At 46.5% G+C, this 21674-nt stretch overlaps 3 protein-coding genes across 3 annotated transcripts; 1 reads left to right on the top strand and 2 right to left on the bottom strand.

Annotated features, from left to right (window-relative positions):
- Positions 1–15321: 15321 nt before the first annotated feature.
- On the bottom strand, positions 15322–15699 carry N7473_001646 (uncharacterized protein; the record flags this gene model as incomplete). Its single annotated transcript, XM_057147586.1, has 1 exon — positions 15322–15699. The coding sequence occupies one exon, from the start codon at positions 15697–15699 to the stop codon at positions 15322–15324; it is 378 nt and encodes a 125-aa protein (XP_057011240.1).
- A 531-nt stretch (positions 15700–16230) lies between these two features.
- N7473_001647 (uncharacterized protein) lies at positions 16231–16895 on the top strand (the record flags this gene model as incomplete). Its single annotated transcript, XM_057147587.1, has 2 exons — positions 16231–16548; positions 16587–16895. 2 exons carry the CDS (start codon positions 16231–16233, stop codon positions 16893–16895), a joined length of 627 nt encoding a protein of 208 aa, XP_057011241.1.
- Positions 16896–20058: 3163 nt separating this feature from the next.
- Positions 20059–21168, bottom strand: N7473_001648 (uncharacterized protein; the record flags this gene model as incomplete). The annotated part of the gene is made up of 2 exons (XM_057147588.1): positions 20059–20931; positions 20992–21168. 2 exons carry the CDS (start codon positions 21166–21168, stop codon positions 20059–20061), a joined length of 1050 nt encoding a protein of 349 aa, XP_057011242.1.
- Positions 21169–21674: the final 506 nt, after the last annotated feature.

Raw genomic sequence — 21674 nt, forward strand, 5'->3', positions numbered from 1 at the left:
TCCCCTGGCGATCGCGCTTCGAGAATCCAGCGTCATCTGGCCTACGGCCAAGAAGCACGACTTGCTCCTGTCGGTGGGAACGGGGTTTTCATCACCCTCGGCCCGGCCCCTGAAAAGTCGCTTTCGAAAACTCCATGACGGTGCTCTGCCTCGACTGATTCAAGCCACTTTACACTCACCATGTATGGATGGGGCACAGGGATTTGCGGAAGCCTTGAATTATCTCCCACTGTCCGCCCGATCCGACGTACTCCGCTTGGATCAAGCCATCCCCGGCCCGCTCCCCGATTTGGACGACATCACGCAGCTGCCGATGTTGTCATCATTGGCATTTACCGTGTCGGACGAGCTGGTCAGAACGATGCTCGCATCAGCAACATTTTTCTTTGAAATGGATGAGTTTCCCAAAAATCAAGGGATGCTTCACTGTCGAGGTTCCGTGCTGTGTACCCACCCACGGTCGGCAGAAATCGTCCATTGCGTTCTGACGGAATTTCCCAGGGCGGCGAGATTTCAAACTGGGATGGGCGAGCATTTAGGCAACGTGGACCTCCAAGACTGCTGTACAGGTTGTGGGTATTTCCGCAAGGAAATTACGTTTTGGGTGCATAGCCTAGAAGAAGAAATCACGATTGAAATTGCTGATAAGGATTTCCATCATCGAATTGGGGGCATGCCAAAATCCGTGCATGACCTCTTGGCCAATCAGAAAGCCTACACTCCATTTGGCCGTCCCGATCATCAAATGCCCGTTTGGCCTCCGAACAGGCGCTGTTACTGCATGCGAGGCCAGAAACGCCGAATACAAATTGAGGAATTGTCATCAAAAAGAAGAAAAATGTAACCGTAATGTTTGTAGCGGGCCAATCACAGCACGCAGGTGGGGGGAGGGTAGACGCTCTTTTTGTTTTGCTTCAACGCCGAAGGTCTTTCTGCGACAATGCATGTTCCCACTGCAAAACCCCGTCTTTGGTGGTTAACGTCTCGAGGGTTTATTGATATTCCATCTCGCAAAAGGTTGATTCGATTGTCATCAATGATGTTCCAGATCCTAATGAACCTTCCACCTTACTCAACAACTTGACTGTTTTTAGTTAGCAGTTTCATAGGCGCACTGAAACATCTATAAAGACTGTCCGCGCTGCTCAACACATCTAGTACATTTCATTTACGCTATTACCCACCATATCCAATTGATTACTTGCACGCTTTCTCACGGCAAAAAATGTCCACTCCAAAAATCACAGATCATAGATACAGCGCCCCCAGCATCTACAGCCGGAATACCAATTCAATTAAGATACTACCCATGAACCCCCCGCCGCTCAACCTTCCTGGCGCCGGCGCAAGGCCTGAGATTACTGCATTGGATCATCACCTGGCCAAATGCCGTGGATCCACGATGGCCTTGGAGACTACTCACTCACGCTTACGGCGCTGGAAAAATGGCCCTCCGCAAACTCTATCGCAGTTAAAAGATGAAAAGCTGCGCCAACACAACCAACAAGAACGTGAGAACGACTTTTATAGGAAGTCGTTCCAGGTTTTCCACCAACTTGCCTCTACGGTAATAGACACCATCCAAAGCCTAGAGTTAGAGTATTATTTCAAGCCCGCCGCCATCCCTACCAAAGACCCGCGCTTGATTCGAACCGTCATTCTCTTGCAGATTGCGCTTGACAAATCCCTTACAGACGAGTCGGAAGCAATCAAACAATGGAAGGAGCAATGTGGAATACAGACGAGTAACGATTCACCAACTGAATGGATATAAAAGCTGTTTTTTAAATAGATCGCCGAGTCTGGAATCTGGGATTCAGGGATGGTATCAGATCTCGGCGGAAATGAGCGACCCATTGGCTTAGCTTTGCAGATTACGTTGTCATTCCATTGATTGCACCCCGGCTAGAAGACTAATCTAAGCCAACAAAACATCCGACTTTCAAGAAAGATTCATGTAAATACCTCTCAATTTTCAAAGTAGAATCTTCGTCATAGCGTTGCAAAATCCTTCTCGCCGCTTCAGGAAGTAGCGCCAACTGACGAGAAGTTAATCGTGACGATGACCTATGATGCAGAGATGTCAAATTTTGGATCTTGCATTCCAGTTGCGTAGACTGGAAGTCTAGATGTGCTAGCTGGTCTTGTAGAAAATGACACAGTTTCAGAAGCGAATTGGAGCTCTTGAAACTGCCAAGAGACCTGGTGAAAAGCACTGCGGCTCGGCACATTTTCAACAACGCTGCGGAGTCTTGCCAGGTGCGGTGGACGGCAGCGTGTCTAATGCTCGGGATCACATGTCGCCATTTTCGAATCGTCGCAATGATTGTATGAATGGGTTGTGACTGTGACCGCAGGTTTTTCTTCAGTCTTACTAAGAACCAGAAAGCCTTATGTAGCTCAACAGCTTCTGGACAGGTCCATCCGTGGGCGAGAGATTCTTGTGGCAGGTATTGCTGGAGGAAGTGGAAGCAACAATTCTCCAAAAGACCTTGCATTTCTCGTAATATAAGATGCTGGGCTTTGAATGGGAGAGATACTCGAGGAGACCCTAGTCGGCTGTCAGCACTGCTCTAGTGTAACACGGTCGCATTCGCGCCATCTTTGTCATTACCATCTCTTACCATCGTTCATGTTGTGTCGTACGAGAGAGACCGTACTGATTCAATCTGCCAGAGTTGAGAGATGAGATCGGAAGCTTTGCAAAGGGTCATCGTCTCATGGAGAATCTGCTCTTTATAAGCGAAAGCTCCTTGTGAAGGGTTAAAGATTCATAGGATAGCCCATCCTTACTAGACCTTTTATGACTCCGCCTCTTTAAAGATACTACACCCAGATATTGAAGGCATCTTTATGAGGCCGGTAATCCGAGATCTATTGCGCGGCTTTGTATAAATTCACTAGGTCTACCCCTACAAGCCTGTGCCATTTCCCAGAAACCCGCCAGGTAGTAGATCATGGCAATTGTCTTGAATTTGGTTGTGGGAATTATGCTTCTTGCTATCGTTGCGGTGAGTGAATCTGATCTCTCTCATATAGCAAGCTAACCGCCAATTAGCTTTCCTATCCAGTGAAACAGCCGGGCAAGCATCTGCATCATCGGGTATGAACATCTCGGACCTGGGTGAGCCATATGCTAATTTCAGGAGTCGCCGCGAGCACATTATTCCCATTCGAGATATGCAAGGGTCAGAGAGCCACTTGGGTTTTCTAGTAGGTCCACTGGTCATACTTTTATCACATCTGTTGACCGAGTTACATGACGCTCTTTGGGACACGATCCAGCTTCTCAATTGTCGCGAAGTGAACACATTCGTCCCCGACACCGCCACCACGAGTAGCTGATTTCGAGTGATGCATAATGGATCAGCTGAGACTATGGAGGACTCCTGTCATGAAACTAGTTGGATTTACCTGCTGTAAAGGGCAGTAATTAGATAGACATTGAATCTCGACTAAAATCTTGCACGAAAAAGATTCCCCAGGATGCACCAACAGTTTAGGCCTGGATCGTCGAACCTCAAGAGGGCCCTTTGGCCAGCCACCCAGCTAGCCTCTACTCAGAGACGTCTAGCCTCTGCTTATCTGGCTTAGAATAATTAGAGTGAGATGCTAGGAAAGAAAGCGTGTGTCTGGAGGAGAAAATATTTTCAATATTCTTAGCATCTAAAAGAGCTCAGAAAGATAAGTCGACTCCCAATTCAGCATAGAAAACAACGCCAAGATCCATCAAACATTTGAAATGTTTAGTATCACTGCCTCTGAAAACATGTCAAAGACATGCACCTTTACTCCAATGGAATCAGCCCCCTTTTGAAATACCATTCTGCTGTATGTACCAGGCCAGACGGTCCCAAATGCTATCCTGTCGGATCAGCGGCTCGATCGTGGAAGGCTTTTGTTCGATTGGCGGCGAATTCTGTCCCACAGCTTCATAATCGCGTGGTGTTTTCCGTCCTGTTGGTTTGGATTGCTGCTCCTATAATCTCTTCAGCGGTAAGGCCGAATCAACCCTAGAAAGTGGCCATCTTACGATTTTCGCACGACTAGGAGGTGCACTATCAGGATGGGAATGGTACGTGAATATCTGCCCGTCTGGCATTTCCATGATAAGCCAGCTTTTTATCGCATATAGAAGCCAAAATTCATTATGGCGGCGCAAGAGATTATTTCGACGTTTCCGCAACTGTTCTTTTTTAACGCGACTCAGAGAAGTAGCCATTGGGGAGTCGTTTTCTGTAGTTGACCATATGTCTTGACTCTGTCGTATTTATGTGTGGAGACTCCAGGTGCCAACAAATGTCTACTTGCGCTTGGGCCTTTTCTAAGTCCCCGTACCAGCATTAAAATGCCGGCCGATGAAACAACTTTCAACACACGTCAATCCTGTTGTTGTTGAAGCTTCAACGCCTCAACAGCTCTAAACTTCATGATGGCTTTCTTAACTGGAGGCACCTCAGATTAAACTTGCAGCTGGGCTTCTTGCGAGAATTTGCGGGCCGGAAGATTATCTTCTAGCACGTTGCCTGTTTCAAAGAATGTTGAGGAAGGCTAGATCCAACCGTCATTGAAGTCTAGTATAGATAGGCGATATTGATGGTTGTGCGGATGTGGCGGTAGACGGTTAGGTTCGTTCGCGTCCTTAAAAGGCTTGTCGCATCTCACTTCACACCGTGACGTTTTTCGCACATTTACAAGTTCACAAAATCTTGCACCACGTCATCTATCCGCAACTCGACTTATTATAAACCTAACACTGTGGACTGGGCCCCGTATTTCTCAATGCAGGCTGGTTGTGATGAAATTACTTTCTTGAGATTCCTTGTATGCGTGATGTGGAGGATGGCGGAAGACCCACTCTGCACCACCCGACCGACAGCGCAAGCACCCTTTCGAGTTTCAATCCCCGATAAATTTGAGCTGACCCCGAATCATACTAGCATGTGGAATGGGAATACGTCTCTTCAAAGACAGGTTCCTGGTGTTACTTGGCCATATCCTCACAAAAGTCGATCAATTAGCCGGTCACGTTTTCTCAGAACGGGGAGGCAAGTAGCTCTGAGGCGACTGGCTCAGACGGTCCACCAAAGCTCCCTGCGATTCTTATCGATGGTTCTCTACGCAGCCTCGTCGTCGGACTCGCATTTGAAATTAGATGACCCGAACAACACAGACGCAGTCAGGTCACATTTTAGCGATTCCATAAAACACAAACCACGTTCGGGCTTGGGATATACGGCGGTGTTACTGTTGTTCCGATATATATCTTCTGCAGGGTTAAAAAATCCCCCAACCGGCACCCAAGTGCGCATGCAACGACTGGTGCTTCACATCCTGCATCATATGAACAGCGATTATTTATTGCAGCCTCCTCCAACATCTTCCGAAAGAGATGACTCAAACTCAGGAATGAAAAAGTGTTAAGCGATAATTCATCGATATGTGTTCGCTCTCTTAATAGGCGGTTTCACAGAATGTTGCGAAGCCTTGACTGGATTGTGTACTTGCTTGCCATTGGCAACTGGGAGCTTCTTTGTGCTTTAGTGGGGCGATCCCGAATACTCTGTCGAGACATGGAGTGGTAACTTACCGCCTGAACAGGAGTTATACTCACTGACCCACTTTCTCGTATGTTTTGTATAGTAATTTGGTATCTTCGGCATTGCGGATGTCGTAACACCGCGTACCTTAGCCATACATGGGGTATTTCACCCCAGGACATTCGTTCTTTCTTCAATCAAGACATTCGTTCTTTCTTCAATCAAGACATTCGTTCTTTCTTCAATCAAGACATTAGTTCTTTCTTCAATCAATCAACCTTTGCATCCAAGATTGGTTCCGCTTGCTCCTATCCTCGACCTCATTCGCCTATTAGGATTACTAGCCATTACTGTCGCAGCTTGCTCCGACACTATCTGTCGTGGAAAAGTGGAGTGGAATATTACAGTGACATAGGATTGGTCCATGACCAACCCATCTTTCCTTGCGTTTTGTATGTAATATGCGGGTAACCTGTGGACAGCAGTATGGTCACTCGAATACCCGGTTACACCGCCATGGGACAGCTCAACCTGCCCCTTTTCCCATTCGTTCGAGTCCTTTCCTTTCTTCAATCAATCAACTTTCTCTGTATGATTCCGGCAGTTCTTATTCGTTCCAATGCATACTAGTCTATACCGATTTAGCTCGCTTTGACACTATCCTATTAGGCCGTTTTTGGCGGATTGTCCAATCTTTTTGGTTAGATTGGTAGGATAAAGCTTGACGATTTGCTTCAACTATACTGGAGAGTGACTTGCATAGCCACTTCTACACTTTCATATTCCGGTGGCCTACATTGGGGTGGTCACAGGCGGGTAGGAAGTGCCGTGGTGCACAGAGGCTTTCTTGCGATGCGCTTATGTTTAGGCCGTACTAAAGTATTTCAATTTTGAGTCCTACCGCTTTTGTGTTTTTTGAAGAAATGTGAAAAATTACCATACGACGGATTTCAAAAAACAGGCGCACCCTGCGATTCCACCCGGCAGTGGTGTTATCCTAATCCGGCGTCGGTAACCTTGCTGCTGATAGGCGCAACAGGCGTCCGATCGCCGATACCGGATTTCCACCGTGCTTGAATTTACCCATGCTTATTGACTTCAAGTACATGCTGGTATAGTGAAGTCATCGATTCAAGAACATGTTAGGAATTGCTCTTGACTTTTGTGTCTAACATTTTTCACCTCACTATCAAGCCCCACCTAACCCCCTTCACTACAGTATAGGCCGACGTATATTCAAAAAGATCCATTCATAACCTCTCTGCGCGTGTTCATGCTCACCATAAATGTTCCTACGTATATACACGATCTATTCGGCAGAATCCCTCCGCGTTCATATTCCGGTAGCTTAAAACAAGAAGCCTACTGAAAGTATATCGTCACCTAGGGTGTGATACATGGTATACGTTGGCATTGAGATCTATCAGCACAAGCTAAAAGTGTATGGACTAGTATGCATATTTAGCGAATGAGATCCAGCGGAACCAATTCAAGATTAAAATAATTGATTGATAAAATGAGTGGCACGCAGAGGACATGTTAAATACACAACTGCAGAGTTAGTCCATAGTTGATATGTGGATGGGACTAATTCCTCCGTGTCTTAGAGGATCCATGGGATACTTGAGAGTGACTTGAAAGTGTTGTCTCGAAACCCCGTAATTACATACAAAACACCAAGAAAGGCGGGGGACGAAGGAAACCAATAGGAGGCGGCTGTAAGTAACTGCTCCATGTTCTGACAAGATCATTCTAGTTGCGACAGCCCGCCTGTCACCTTGGCGGCCATTTTGTCCTGTTGTGATTTTGAGGCTTGTGCAGATCCGGAACCAAGCCGCATCACCGGAATCAATTCTCGAGTACCTATATGTAGCGTTATGTGACACTGGGGAACCGCGTCTAGATAGGCTAGTTAGTTTTGAGCGATCTGGTTGGCGGAGGCCGAAGTGTTGATCGTACCTCCAGCACTTCTTCCTTCTCTCTCCTCTCCAACCTCACTGTCTTAGTATTCGCTGCGGGATGCGCTCTTATCCGAAGAATCGGCTCATACCACCCGTTAGGTTGATTTACAATCAGCTTCATCCTCTACCGGGGCCCTTTTGAGAAAAGCAATCAGGCTTCCTATTATATTTACAACATATGTACTAAATCAAGTTATGAGCGCAATCTTCGGCCGTTGGATCCCCCGGCGCACTGATTCAAGACAACGGATCGGCTCTCGGGAAGCGTCTGCGACATCGAGCATCGGTCGGCTGAGAATTGTCCGGGCAGCTACAATGCAAGATTTTCAATCAACTGAAATCCAGCAAGCCTTTGTTGTGTGACGACTTCAATAAGGAACGGTTGAATATCTCGCTCCATTCCATCCACTTTAGATCAATAATGGGATGCGGTCTTCGAGTCGGGCTGAGCAGATACAGCTCTTTTGATTACTACACAGTTGTAGACAAAGTCAAACGAGGCCATCTTCATAACATGAGACAATCCTGCTTTCTAAAGCAATCTATAAATGATCCATATTCTCAAATTGACGAGCTTCTGACAGTCAATTTTCACTCGTTATATCCTCGCATTCAGGAACTAGCTCTCGGTCTGTACTGTATGCTCACCAAACGCCGACCCCCTGTTACTGAGGAAGCTAATTGCTTCAAATTTACTGCGAGCTGAGCAAACGTAGCCAGCGCACATAAGACTATAAATATCTAAATATCATCTGTGTAACCACCCCTGCTTGAGAACTTATCTAAGTTAAGCCCGGAGACATCAGAACGACCAGCAAAGCCTAACGTGATAACCTGCCGCTACAGTAGTCTGGGAGATCTGTAAACGATGAAGCTCCCTGGTCAAAGACTTGACCAAGCGGTCTCATCCCTGGCACTGTCCCTGTCGACTGCTTCTCTGATATGCCTAATTGTCGTCTTTATCGCGTGCACATCTCCATCTGCCCCGGAATCCCTATACTTTTTGAAGGCAAGCAATCTTCCTCCTGCCAAAGATTACAATAGGCTGACTAGCCCAGGTGAATATGACCGGATTTCCACAATTGAAATACGCCACAAACTTCGTCCGACATGATGTTGATGTGAGATCAAAAGCCGAAATCCTAGACGAGGTTATCAGTCACAACAATCTCATGGGCGGCGCGGTTAACAACGCAGCTGCCGCCGCCGAAGATGCATCCACAACCACGACTGCTGCCATACATGATGCAGATGACAAGATGAACGAAGAGGCTCAGAAGTTGTCCTCTCAGTTGTTCCAATACTACTCCGTGGGTCTTTGGGGCTATTGCATGGAGCGAGAAGGGTCCAAAATACAATGTTCACATCCAAGCACAGCTTTCACGTTCGACTTTTCAACTATTTTTGGTCCTCTTATGACGGATGTACGCAGACTCATGCCCACGGTCGACTGGGGACGGGTTTCAGGCTACCATCGACTATCACGAACGATCGTTTGGCTGTATATCACAGCACTTGTCACAAACGCACTCACAGCCCTCGTTGCTTGTCGCAAAGCTTATTCTTTGAAAGGAGGAAGACTTCTTGCCGTCATTAGCTTCGTAGGTGTTCCTCTAATGACTTGTTTGACCCCTACTAATTGACTCAGGTTTCTTCGTTATTTATCTTAGCAGCCACAGTGGGCTCGTCCATTCTTTACGCTCTTATCGTAGCGTGTGCTAAGATGACGGTGGCGGATATTGGTGTACAGATATCTGTTGGAACACAGAATTATGTGGCCACATGGCTAGCAACTGCTTTCTCTCTTGGGGCACTTGTCATTTGGCTGATCCAGCTATACTGCTGTTGTATTTGAGCACCCAATGCCCCTGTCGAATACTATGTGTGGGATCTGATCTTTTCTACGTCACAGAACGGTTGTTTTTCTGCACTTTGTTCTCAAACAAGAAAAGTCGCCCTGCGATTCCAATGATCAGTACTACCGAGCGCGAGCATTACACGACCGGTTGCTCTTTTGGGGCAACGGTACAGGAGAAGAATGTACATAGAAGCGTAAATGATGTCCAACGGCGCTAGTTTGCACGTTTCTGTCGGCGGTCTTGGTCGTCTCCTGATCGCCCAGTTTGAGATTCAGACGGATCACACATTTTTGCCATTGATCCGAATGCATCACAGGCGGAAAGAGATGGACGCTTTCGGCAAAGATCTTCACATTCTCGCTGGGCTTGACAGGCATCTCGCACTAAAACACAAACTGTATTTCTCAAATCTGCCAGGCGCTCATGAACATTTGACGAAGAGTGATGATGGCCGTCGTAGAGTTCTTTCAAGTTGTTGACGGTCTGTTGCGTGGCATCTTGAAGATGTTTGAAGAGCGCGTAGCATTCACGGTAGTATATGTTTTCCGTCTGTTGCCGTCCCATGCTCCGCACGATTTCTTCAATATCTTCCATCGTGTCGGGTTGATCAACTGAGGAGAATCAGTCTTACGGATTCCTGACATATCAAATGTGCCATGGATGACCCTGAATACATAGTTGTCGCCCAGAAGGGGCGCCATACAACAATATCTCATGTAGTTGAGCAACAGTGTAGGTGATGAAACTGTTTAACTGGTTACGTATCTCAGAGAGATTGCTTATTTCACCAATCCAACGTTGATGTGGATTCAAAAGTTGCGGTCCGCAGTCTCATCTTTTCCTCTGTCAATGTACCAGAGGCCTACCAAATTCTTCTATAAATCTGGGCGATTTAACTTCCGATCTCGATCAAAGGCCACTCCTTCCTGTCATTACTCTTTCCACCATGAAAACTTTCGACGTACAGAACCTCTTTGATTCTGCTTTAGCTTGTATGCTGAGCATTTTCACTTTGGGCTATTTTTCCATATTCCTGTGTCAATTCATTATTTTTCGCTTTCCTACCGGTCAAGAATCCATCCCAATGGCGCTATCAATGATTGCATTTGGCAGTGGCGTCATGCTCTGGAGCTTGTGTGTTTTCTGCCACCGAGCGTTTAACCTATTTGACGTTCGCACAGCTCAAGAACAAAAGAACATCACATGGTGTGGCCTATTATTTCTCGTCTGGACAGCAGCTCTTCCCACCATTGTGATTTTATTGCCCGCACAGCCTCTTCTGCAGTTGGGATATATGATTATTTTCACCATAATGGCTCTCGGGAATTTGCCAGAGTACGCAGCCACGGAGGAGATGGCCACCGAAATCACCCCAAATCGATTGCCGTTTCACATGGTCTGCGTCGTTCTATTTGCATTAGTTCCAACAATGCACGCGCTTGCAGAGCCGGTCACCGAGAGCTCGTCTTTGGCCACCGCTTTTGGGCGTTTCGTGCTCAGTAACACGTTGGGCGCTGCTGTCTACCTCTTGGAACCTTTTGAGAGAATTATTGCCACGCCAAACTCAAACCCAAGTCTTCATATCATGCATTTGATTCTCGTGTTCAGTCTCATTTCATATTCGAGGGTGGTGTTCGATGAAGTGGCGTCGCGGATGTCTTGAGCAATGATTTTATTAGCCACAGCAGGCTCAATGGTCCACATGCTGGTTAGAAATTGGTTTCCACTACAGGGCAAGTAAAAAGAGGCTTTATTTGGAGGAGGCTCAAAATGGGTGAAAACAGAAGGTGATCCTGATTTATCTATATTTGTCACGTTCTATTAAAAGTTGTCTCTGAATGTCACCTGTTGAGAAGTATGTCATTTGGATAAGTATCATTCTTCTATCCAACTCGACTAGTTCTAAATAAATTGTCTAAGGAACTGCATCTTTCGTACTGTTTTAGGCCATTTTGCGTGGCCAAAGAATGGCCAGCTAGTTCAAGTAACTCACTTCTCTATTACACACATCATGATACGAGAAGATTTATAATTGCATATTTTACTTTATTGGAGACTTCGCCAACAAATAAAGCAGAGCACATCTGAACTTCAAGTAATAAAATGATTTAGATAGAAATAAACGACTATGTCGAACGTTTGCGAACAATGACCCTCCCCCAGCCATACACCACCTTCAACTCGGATTAAGCAGATTCTCCATGACGATGACCCGACGACTTGCTTCTCCCAGCATGTTCTTCCTCCGACCAGCGATGATTCGGTCCCATATCCAGATCAAAAATCCGTGCAGATCCCCGAAAGTGCACTTGAACTGCATTTCGAACAGCCACATTGGTATCTGGACCAGCGCAGACTATTCAATTGTTAACCAACCGAGTAAATCGCAAAGCGCATAGCGAGTTACACACCTATGACTGCCATCTTTCCACGCTGCTGGTCAACATACCGCCTCATTTCTATCTCAAAGTCCACTGCACCAGTATATATCCATAATCGTTTTCCTATTCGTCGACATTGACTAGACGGGCTCTCGGAGCAGGGCTTTTCGCAAAAAATTCGAAATTGCAGAATCTTCGTGAGCTTTTGTTAGTAGTGACCCCAAGGTCTGTCTAGGCCTACTTACATCAAAATGATCCCGGTCGGTATCAAACATCCGCTGCCTCCACTGCTTATACCATTCGGGGTTATCTATTCAAATCGTGAGTTCTCCCATAAATCTCTCGTCAACTTCGCCTGACTTACGAAAAGGCCTCTCACGTTTCCAAAGAACTTCAACCCGACGCACCATAGCTCTTCTTTGGCAACTTGCGCAAAGAAGCATCTCAATGTAGGGGAGTGCTCGGAAAAGACCAATGTCTTCCAAGGCGAAGATAATTGTTCCATAACAGGAAAGCTCGAGTGAGCGCCCGTACGGCCCAAAGACCGCGACAGGTTGCCTCCGAAAAGCCTTTTGTGTCTGCTGCAGCCGGTAAAGATGGTAAAGGGCTCGGTTGAGCCTGCGTTGGGGTCGAACGACCATGTGGATGTTCCACTTTTCTTTTGGACCTTCGAATTCGCAAACGGAGACATAACACAGGACATGCTGGGTGAGCGCTCGCCATCCGGCCAGTGGAAACCATAAGTAAATGTATTGACCGGGACTGAATCGTCGATTCGATTTTATTGATAAATCCATCCAAAGAATGCCGTCAGCCGCAGAGAGGCGGACTGCCGTGCTTGGGGATTTCCAGGGTAGATATGCAACCAGTGCTCGTAGGCCGAGAAACACCGTGCAAACTAACCACCAACAAATGGCCCCAAGCAGTATCCAACGGTAAGGTGAATTTTTCTGTATAAGGTGATGACCCGTTCCAGCGACCATGAAGCATATCAAAAGGTAGTGACATTTCAAGGCAAACTGCGGATGATGCGCTCGGATAAACCTGGAGGTGACGATTCCGGCTAGGATGAAGCTTACGGTAGCCTACTTGAGGTTAGTAAGCGCTGCGAAAGGGGCCTCTCAATTACAGGACAATCACTCACAAGTATCGCCACAACTTGGCTCGGTCGTATCATTGTCATGATTTCGGGGGATTCGAATATGAAACATGCGTGGAGGATCGAGTGAACCATTGAAAGGAAGCCGATCCAACGATGAAAACAAGCAAATGTGTTTCTCTCCATACGGAGAATTTCCGCCGGTAGACCAAAATGCATTCCAAAGCATAATGGGACCAGGTGGATTACGGCGAGTGGCCCAGCTCTCCTCATGATGGTGTGCCAAGAGTCAGCACCAAAGACCAAAACCAGAATGTTTGTAGCCAACAGCACAGCCACAAACAAGCCTTGGACCGTGTCATTGATGTCAATCCATCTGAGACACACACACCCAATGAAATACCCTGTCTGGCGCCATGCCTCGGGGACATGAGAGAGAAGACGGGGCCAGAGGATGTATTTCCCTTTCCTCCAGCACCACCCCACAAGAAGAGTCCCGTATGCACAAGAGAGCCATGTCAGACAGATCGCGACAGAAACAGCACCGTAAATCTGGGGAACCGATAATGATATAATCGCTTCTTTGATCTTTGAAAGAGCCAGCCTCATGGCTACAAATATTTTTGGGAGACGGGATCATCGGATCGAAATATATGGATGGGAATGTTCAGGGAGCAGCACGTTTTAAATAATCTCATCTCAATGATCTGCTCACTTTGCTCACTATCTGTCATTTTTGCGGCATAGTATTAAATTGATCTCCCGCGGCTTCTATCCTGGATAATGCGTCTGCCAGCTTCCTGAGGAATGCGCAAATAAGACTGTCATGAGATGCCCAGCAGTTTTTAAAATGCATCTATTTGATCATGGATGGGACTATCGTCCTCCTAGGAGAATGTCGAGCTCCTTTGGATAAATAACACAGCTTTGCAGCCATGCATCCAGTTTTCCTATACAGTCAGTTCCCATTGAAACCATTAGATCTGTGGTCACGGCGCCATGATATCCCTCTCCATTACCGCGTCGAGCCTAGTGACTTTCTTGACATTGATGCATTTGATCAGACTATACCTTCTATTCCATTTCAAAGCTAATTGGACACGTTTCAAGGCGGATGTGAGCTTAAACACTTTATCCTGCATTATGTCTGCGACTTTAGCAGGGCTCTTTTGGGCCGACAAAGCGCCGGTGGGGCGGGAAGTCCTGCTTCAGCTAAGCGCTATACCCCCAACCCTCCAAATGGTATGTCTGACCATTCTATCAACTTTTGAATCGCGGTCTAATCGAGTCATAGTTTCTTCGAATTGATTTCCAACAACGACGGCTCCCAACTCTGCCTGGGTGTGTTCTCGTCATATGCCCAATACTCGCCACATTGTCTAGTGTTGTAAAGGCGGCTATGGCTATCACTGGAACATTTTACTGGGACCGCTTACACTGGGGTATTCTGTATATTTTGTGTTTAGATTACTTGGGGGTGGCATTTTGGTATTGGTGGTTGGTTGGCCAAGCGCTAGACGGTCGAGCCAGGGTACAACTGATCGCGCTGTATGTCTCTGTCATGGTTCTGCTTTTGCTCACTACTGCGGCTATTGGGACCGTCTGGAAGCTGTGGATTATTGCACTGGAGGTAAGTTCGCTTGAAATGGATGCTTGGTCTACGTGATTCTAATTTTGATTTTACCAGGTCCAACTTGTCTTAATCGCCATTTGGACAATTTTTCAGCACCCCCTCTTCGGATCCTCTTCGGATAATGCGCGTGAGTGTGCTTCTACTGTGGGTACAAGTGGGGTTATTTCCAGGGTAGAACAACGTGGCGAAGTTGATAGATTGTTCTGTTTGACACCCTCTCACCACAATTAAAACGTTTTTTGATTGCGGTCATCTCAATTACTGGAAAGCTTGTTCATATTCATCATGCGGGTGATTTGCCCACCTTGATATACATCGTGATCACTTTCATATTTTGTCATGAATTTCACAAAGTCGTCCTATGGATCTTTGCAAAGGAAAAAGTGCAGAATCTGGCCGCTCAGCATGTTAAAAACTGTAGAGCAACACACATTTATTCAAGATGAAAGCAAGGTAGTCATGGCGCAAGCAATGATTCCAATTTAGCTAGCTTCAAAACATGACCTACACAAATCATAAGAGCTTTTCTAGAATTCCAGACTAGCAATCCAATCATATTTATCATATGGGTCGAATCGACCATTCCAAACTGTCGGGCATATCCTCCCGTCAGAATAAGCAAAGACAGACATGTTGTACGTAATCTTACTAGCTGCGGCTCCCGCCGCATGGATTCAGGGGCATTGGATGAGGACTTGGAAGACACATCTATCCTATACGAATCAATCAACTTTTGCTTAGAAGCATAAACTGTCTTAACTGTGTACACATACCAACACAAACTATCTTCTGTAATACATCCAAACTCAAAGAGAGGATAGACTGTGTGTCGAGGGAGACGTCGGTCGCTAGCTGGCGCAGCGATGAGGCTTTGGGCGCAGTCGTCTCATCCAATCGTGTCGTTTTTCTTCGGGATTCGTATTTTCGACGTGACTGCGGATCTTTTGAAATCCACTTTTCTTCTTAGTCCCTTCCTTAGAGATGGTCAGAAAGGAGAGACGTGGCCCATTCGGCCCTGGACGAAGGCGCATTCGAATTATCGTCTGAGTGTTTGAGTAGGAAGACTTGGAGTCACGTCCATTGTTCCGATACCGACTCTGAAGGTTTTCATCTCCGGTTGCTTCCAGTTCCTTCACGTTATTGGATGGCTCCAGTAGCGGGACTTTCTCCGGGTCGGACATATTATTTGGGCTCTTTCGAAGCGCCTGGCGAGTACTGGGAGACATCACGACTTGAATCAATAGCGAAGAGACGAAGGTGAAATTATCTGGCTATATATATTCGAGAGACATGAAACCACCCAACCTGGCTAAGCTTGAATTGTTTGCTTCCAATTCTACCAAATATCATTTCTGACTGTGACATATAGCGAGTGTTTCAGCAATAAAAATGGCGTCTCAAACCAGAGAGCTACAGGCTTTTATGCGGTACACTACCCTCATTCATTCGAGGTGTGCTACCTAGAGATAGGGGCCATCAGGTCGGAGGGCCATTCAGCCCGACAGTCAGGAAAGTACGGGTATTCAACGGTTAAACGTTGGTTGGGACAGGAAAAGCGATGGTAAGTGGTAAGATTATAGGCCCACTATCATATCTAGAGCCAATCTAATGGCTTCAAGCTTCTATAAAACTATGATGTGTTCCTGCAGCTGCTCTTGCCTGCTACCCATCGACAGCATCAGTTACATCGGAAAGCCAAAATGACTAGAGCCAGTAGTTCTAAGCGAGCACTCTTGAGAATCAGGTGTCGCGAGGCCATGTCCACCCACATCTGTAAGCTTCGATCTCATGATGATTCTCAAATTACTGCTAACCTCTTCGTGGATGAGCGACTGGGTCTCACCATAGCACCTGGCCAGGTCCGGTTGCAACCCCTCCCAGGTGACGGTTACTCTTGGTCAGCCACGGGCACGAGTGCCGCACTCTTGAAAAAAAGTCTCAGTAGCGGCAACATTTGGTTCTATCAATCCATCTGTGAGGAGTTGGGGCGCTCTCTGGAAGCGGTGCCTGTGCAGGTCTTGAAGGGCACGGCAAAGGACAAAGCGAATGAGGCATGCCCAGATTCTTCCAGAGTGGTTAGCGTGGTCTCTAACACTTTAAAATCTAGGGTCAGATCGCAGGACCATGTTCGAGTTCTTTTACAGAAACGATTTTGCGGCTTGAAATTGCAATTTCCAAGCTGAAAGAAGAGTTGAGCTGCGCTCATGAACATCTGAACCAGTCACAGGCCGAAAATAACCGACTAGAACAAGCCCTCTCTCACACTCGCAACGAGCTAGAAAATTCGACATTCGAAAACAGCAATTTGAGGAACGAGCTATTGAGTTCACAAGTCAGAATTGCTAAGGCAATTCAAGTCTTGGAAGTAACAGCGGGGAAGACAGCAACCGAAAGTCCAGAGGATCTGCAGATGGAAGACTGATCCAAGCCGCATCCCTGTAATTAGAGTCTCCCAAGAACCATTTTTGCCTTTTTAACCCACCTAGAAAATTGCAATCGACAATAACGTATAGGTGCAACGGCGAAAAGGAGAGATGTTGTCCGTACTTAGTGCTCTCCTGGGCAATAGTCAGTCTTGTACACACCGTTGAGGTTTACCGTCTCTAATCTGCTATCCCGTGAAATTCCAAATCAGCTTTTGGTTATGATCACTTTGGATTAAGGCCCTGTCGTACTTCTTGCACGTTGACGGCCCCAGACATTCAACGGCGATAAACCATTGTTATTCCTCAACGGCACTGATCGGGCTTTGAAAGATGCGGTGAACAACTTTTCACCGCACTTGTCTGACGGAATTCCCACGCCTACACAGCACTTCTGGAACTTAGATAAAGCCGACGCCTATAGGAACCCTGCTCTGGAATTTCACGACACATAAGGTGATCAAGTGATATTCAGCTCTCTTCTATCCGATTCAACTTTGACAGGCAGAATGGGCTCTGAAAACTGTTGCCCCCCGTGGACAAGACATACCGCAAATCTCCAATCACGCGTTGGATTGGACGAATTATTAATTCGGCCTATTCGTTATTCACGGTCTTCTTTTCTTGATATATGGTAAGACCCTGAGCAGCCGGATAACTGAATCTCATATTAATCTCCTTAGTTTGAGTGCTCCCCTTACCGATTCTCAACCACAAAATTGGATGTATCGTTCAATCCTCGGAAGGTTCCAAATGACGGTCTACTTGGAGCGATTGATCAGTGATAGAGCTCTAAGGGGTTACGATTTAGGAATGGTGTGCCGCTCTGAACACCCTTTTCTTTCTCTCGACCAGTTCACGCAAGAGCAGAAGATGATGATTTATTTCGACCGCCTCTCCATAAAAGCCGCTATTTCCAACCCAGTGAAAGGTCTTCTCTGCCGGATGAACAGGTACAAGCAAGGGTCTTTCCGAAATACTTTGAGAATCCTGCCCCGAAGAATTACTCAGTCCAACCAGGCCACGGAAAAACGCTTGCTATTCCAGGACCATTCTCGAGGTAAGCCGAGACAAAGTACCCACCCCCAGTGTCTGTGGTCGTGCATTTCAATCTTGTTGGCACCATTAATGACAGGCTGGAACATCCGTTCTCGATTTCAGTCCGCCGTATCAACATTCTTCGGTCTTTCGGAGCGCTACACCGAGATCAGCTATCATCAATGTGGCAACTTTTGATCAAAAGGTCCCCGAGTGCATCAGTCATGTTGCTCCTAACCTATCCGTTTCACCTATCTATCGCACAGCATTTCGGCCCAAAAAATGCGTTCTTTACGGTGAGATTGCAATCACGGCTTAGAGTAATCTAGTCAATCATTCAGCTCATGCTTCTCTGACAGGAACCATCATTATGCTATATTTCTCTCAAGCGAGTTCCCAGACCCTCTCGTGGACTCCGTCAGATCTCAACCACATCGACACCCAGGAAGCCAAAGAAACAAAGCGACGAATCAATAGATCCCCATAACGTGTCCACGCGACAGATACGCTTGGTTTTACATACCATGGTTGTCCTTTCCGGTTTGTCACCTGATATGGAGATCCGTTTGGAGAGACGGAATGACTTGGTACCAATAAGTTACCACCCCGACGATAACATCCTTTACGTCGACCCGATTTGGCAAAACTCTGTTATTCTGCATTGCATTTTTCCTTGCACTGCGTCGAAATTGGCGCAGGAGGATTTGCCCCGATCCAGTGGCCTATGCGATCATCTTCTGGAAGAGCTCTGCCGGAAGGCACTTATTGTGATGCACACTCAACTCCCTCTCCCGAGATCCACTCAGAATTGGGTTATTCGGTGTATGAGAAACAGTCTCCGCTATATGCCCCGTTACGTGACGATTGACAAATCTGGAAAAGCTCAACTGTCAGTCATCTGGACGACCAAAAGGTCCGAATTCAGGGTTTTTGCGCATCGTTCTAAACCCGAGTATCATATCGTGCTTCATGGAGACACCTGCGATGCTATCGATTCATCGCTATTTCATGGACACTCAGGTAGGTACTCCAAGAGACACATGTTTCCACCTGACCAATGGTTGACTCCATGGCTGATCACTCTATCTTAGTTTGCTTTCCGGATCAGAAGGCACTCTGTGGCTGTCGACAACAATTGGTTTCAAATAGCCGGACATCTGTCACGTTTGCTAATCTCGACTGTTCTCAAAAATATTACGCTATGGTCTCCGTCAATCAGGATATGGCATTTTGGGGGGTGTCTACGCTCTCTGCCTATCCCGATGCAGGTGACAACTGCGATGAGGCGGAGGAATGCCACATGGCTTTCTTCGAGAAAGCTTCACAATCAAGTCACATTCACTGTCAGTCCCTGTCGCCACTCCACATGAAAGTTTTACAAAAGCAGCAACGACAGAGGATAGCTGAAATGATTCGGACGTACTCTCGCGTACCGGAAAAGAACCGCCGATTGTAAGACAAGCACAGCCTGTTATTCGACTTTTGAAATTTGACTTTGATTCATCTTTACTAGTTATAGCAGGCTGTACCCTGATGAATTCATATTGTTAGAAACTGTGAAGATGAGGGATGGGATCTAGGAGGAGCAATGGCATATGCCAGCAATTGAATAATATTGAAGGTGTCATCAAACTAAGATAACCCCTGAGTGGAAGCGTGCTATTACACGCTTCCCAAATGTCCGCTTTACCATACAAACCTAGCGTGTCTCAGGGAAGACTGAGATTCGACAGAAGTTCTCAGCCACATGATATATATCAAGGAAGCCTCAGTGGTATCGAAGACTGCTGAAACCTCAACAGAAACAAATGTACTTTGTCTCCAAGGACTTCCCGGCTATTTTATGTATGCTCCGATCCCGATGAATCAACGGGGTAAGACTCGGCAAACCCCGCTTCTATATATCTTCACAGAATCCAATACGCCAGGCGTTGTAGAAAACCCATTTCGAGAATGAGTCATGATCTAACGCCTCGTTCATGTTGATCAATGCCATAAGAATTAATATAATGTAGCGTCAAATACCTGGCATAAGGAGCATCCTTCAATCAAATTTCTAACATGAGACCCATTCGGTTATGAGTCTCCACCCGGAGAAAAGTTCTAACTGCGTTAAATCAAGACCTACACGTCAAATTTTGACGTAAAGTTTGAAAGATTCAACTCCAGAGTAGACAAGGACGTGGTTAACTGATCTGAGGAGCAGGCTGAGGGAGCCGTCAACTGATTTGAAGACGGGATCGCACCCCGGACTCTCGTATCGTCAGATTGAGCATCGCACTTGGCCTCATGATTGGCATGAATACTAGGTCGCTGCGAGACACGAGGTGGCACCTTGATCCCACACTCCGTATGCACTGATTCGGAGTTGGATTCTTGGCGTGAGTGGAGGCGTGATCGTCCCACCAGATTGACGTCGCTCTCTTGCCGGGCGTATTCGGGTATTTGATGAGCCAGAGGAGGAGGTGATGTAAATCCCAGCTTTCTCAGGCGATTCAAGACCGTGAATTCCAGCTTCAACTTGATACTATAAACCACGGTTTTGAGGCTGACTTCGATGTAATGAAGCTTGTACTCGGCCACGAGCAGCAGTATATTCATCAGGACAACAAGAATATTAATCCAAAGTAAATGACGAATGATTTTCCGGTCGTCTTGGCGATGTAGGTCTCGCTTGATGCTCCTTTGTTCCAGCGCTTGATGAATATAGACCCCGGAGAGAACGAATTCCTGCATACAGAATCCGGTCACCTGGATCCGATCATAGATAGCTGCCGGTCGAGCGAACACGCTTTGACCACTATTCAGACCGTAGAAGAGTACCGTCATCGGAATATGCAGTACGAAAAAATTTATAACAATCATCCACAGCACCCAGCGGAGCTTCATGGGGTCAGTCGCGAGCACATTCAGGCGGGAATAGAGTACCACGGCCTGTCCAGTCACCATGGCATACCACCCCAAAATGAATGGAATTGACATGGCTAGGTTGGATGACTAAGATAGAAATCGTATCATAGCTGGGATCGTATGGACCAGTATGCCCCATGATGCTACCTGCATGCTCCAGAAATACAGCCCGCGGTAGTGTTTGAACGAGTCGAACACGGCAATTCCCGTCTCCAGGGCGTTGTAGGCACCGATGGAAAACATGGATATAATTTGAATGATGGAGATATTCTCGATGAGGATGGCTCCCACGTTGGGCGGCAAGTTGGTAATGATTGTGTCCATGGTAGTGTAGGACGAGGATGAAAAGACGAGGGCTGTGAACTGAGACCAACAAGATCAAGTGAAATATCATGTCCAGGCCTAATTATTATTATACCTACTTGTGTGACATAATCAGACAAGAATGGAATTCAATTTGTAGAATATCCTATGGGAGTTCACCTTCAAAAGTCATGATGTACTCGGTTCGCGCGATTTCGCTTTACGACAAGATGAATGAGAATAAGTACGATTAATTTTACTCAGCATCCTATCGAATCTCCGCGAATCAGTACTTGTTAAAATTCCTTCGAGTCTAAGGGGTTTTTGGTTTGGAGAAAAAGGGCTGGGTGACCATGATGAGGAATTGTCCGAGTAAAGCCACAAAACTTATTTTACTAGAGATCCATGGGTGAGCAAACATTGGACTTATATTTGTCAGTGATCGTATTCGCAGGTTTGTGGGCGGAAATGCCCCTGTTCCAACAACCCAGAAGTCAACAATGGAATGGACAAGTAATGCATGTACG

Source organism: Penicillium subrubescens (genome assembly GCF_028828155.1).
Source record: "Penicillium subrubescens strain IBT 31985 chromosome Unknown utg000002l_segment0_segment0, whole genome shotgun sequence".
Taxonomy (NCBI): domain Eukaryota; kingdom Fungi; phylum Ascomycota; class Eurotiomycetes; order Eurotiales; family Aspergillaceae; genus Penicillium; species Penicillium subrubescens.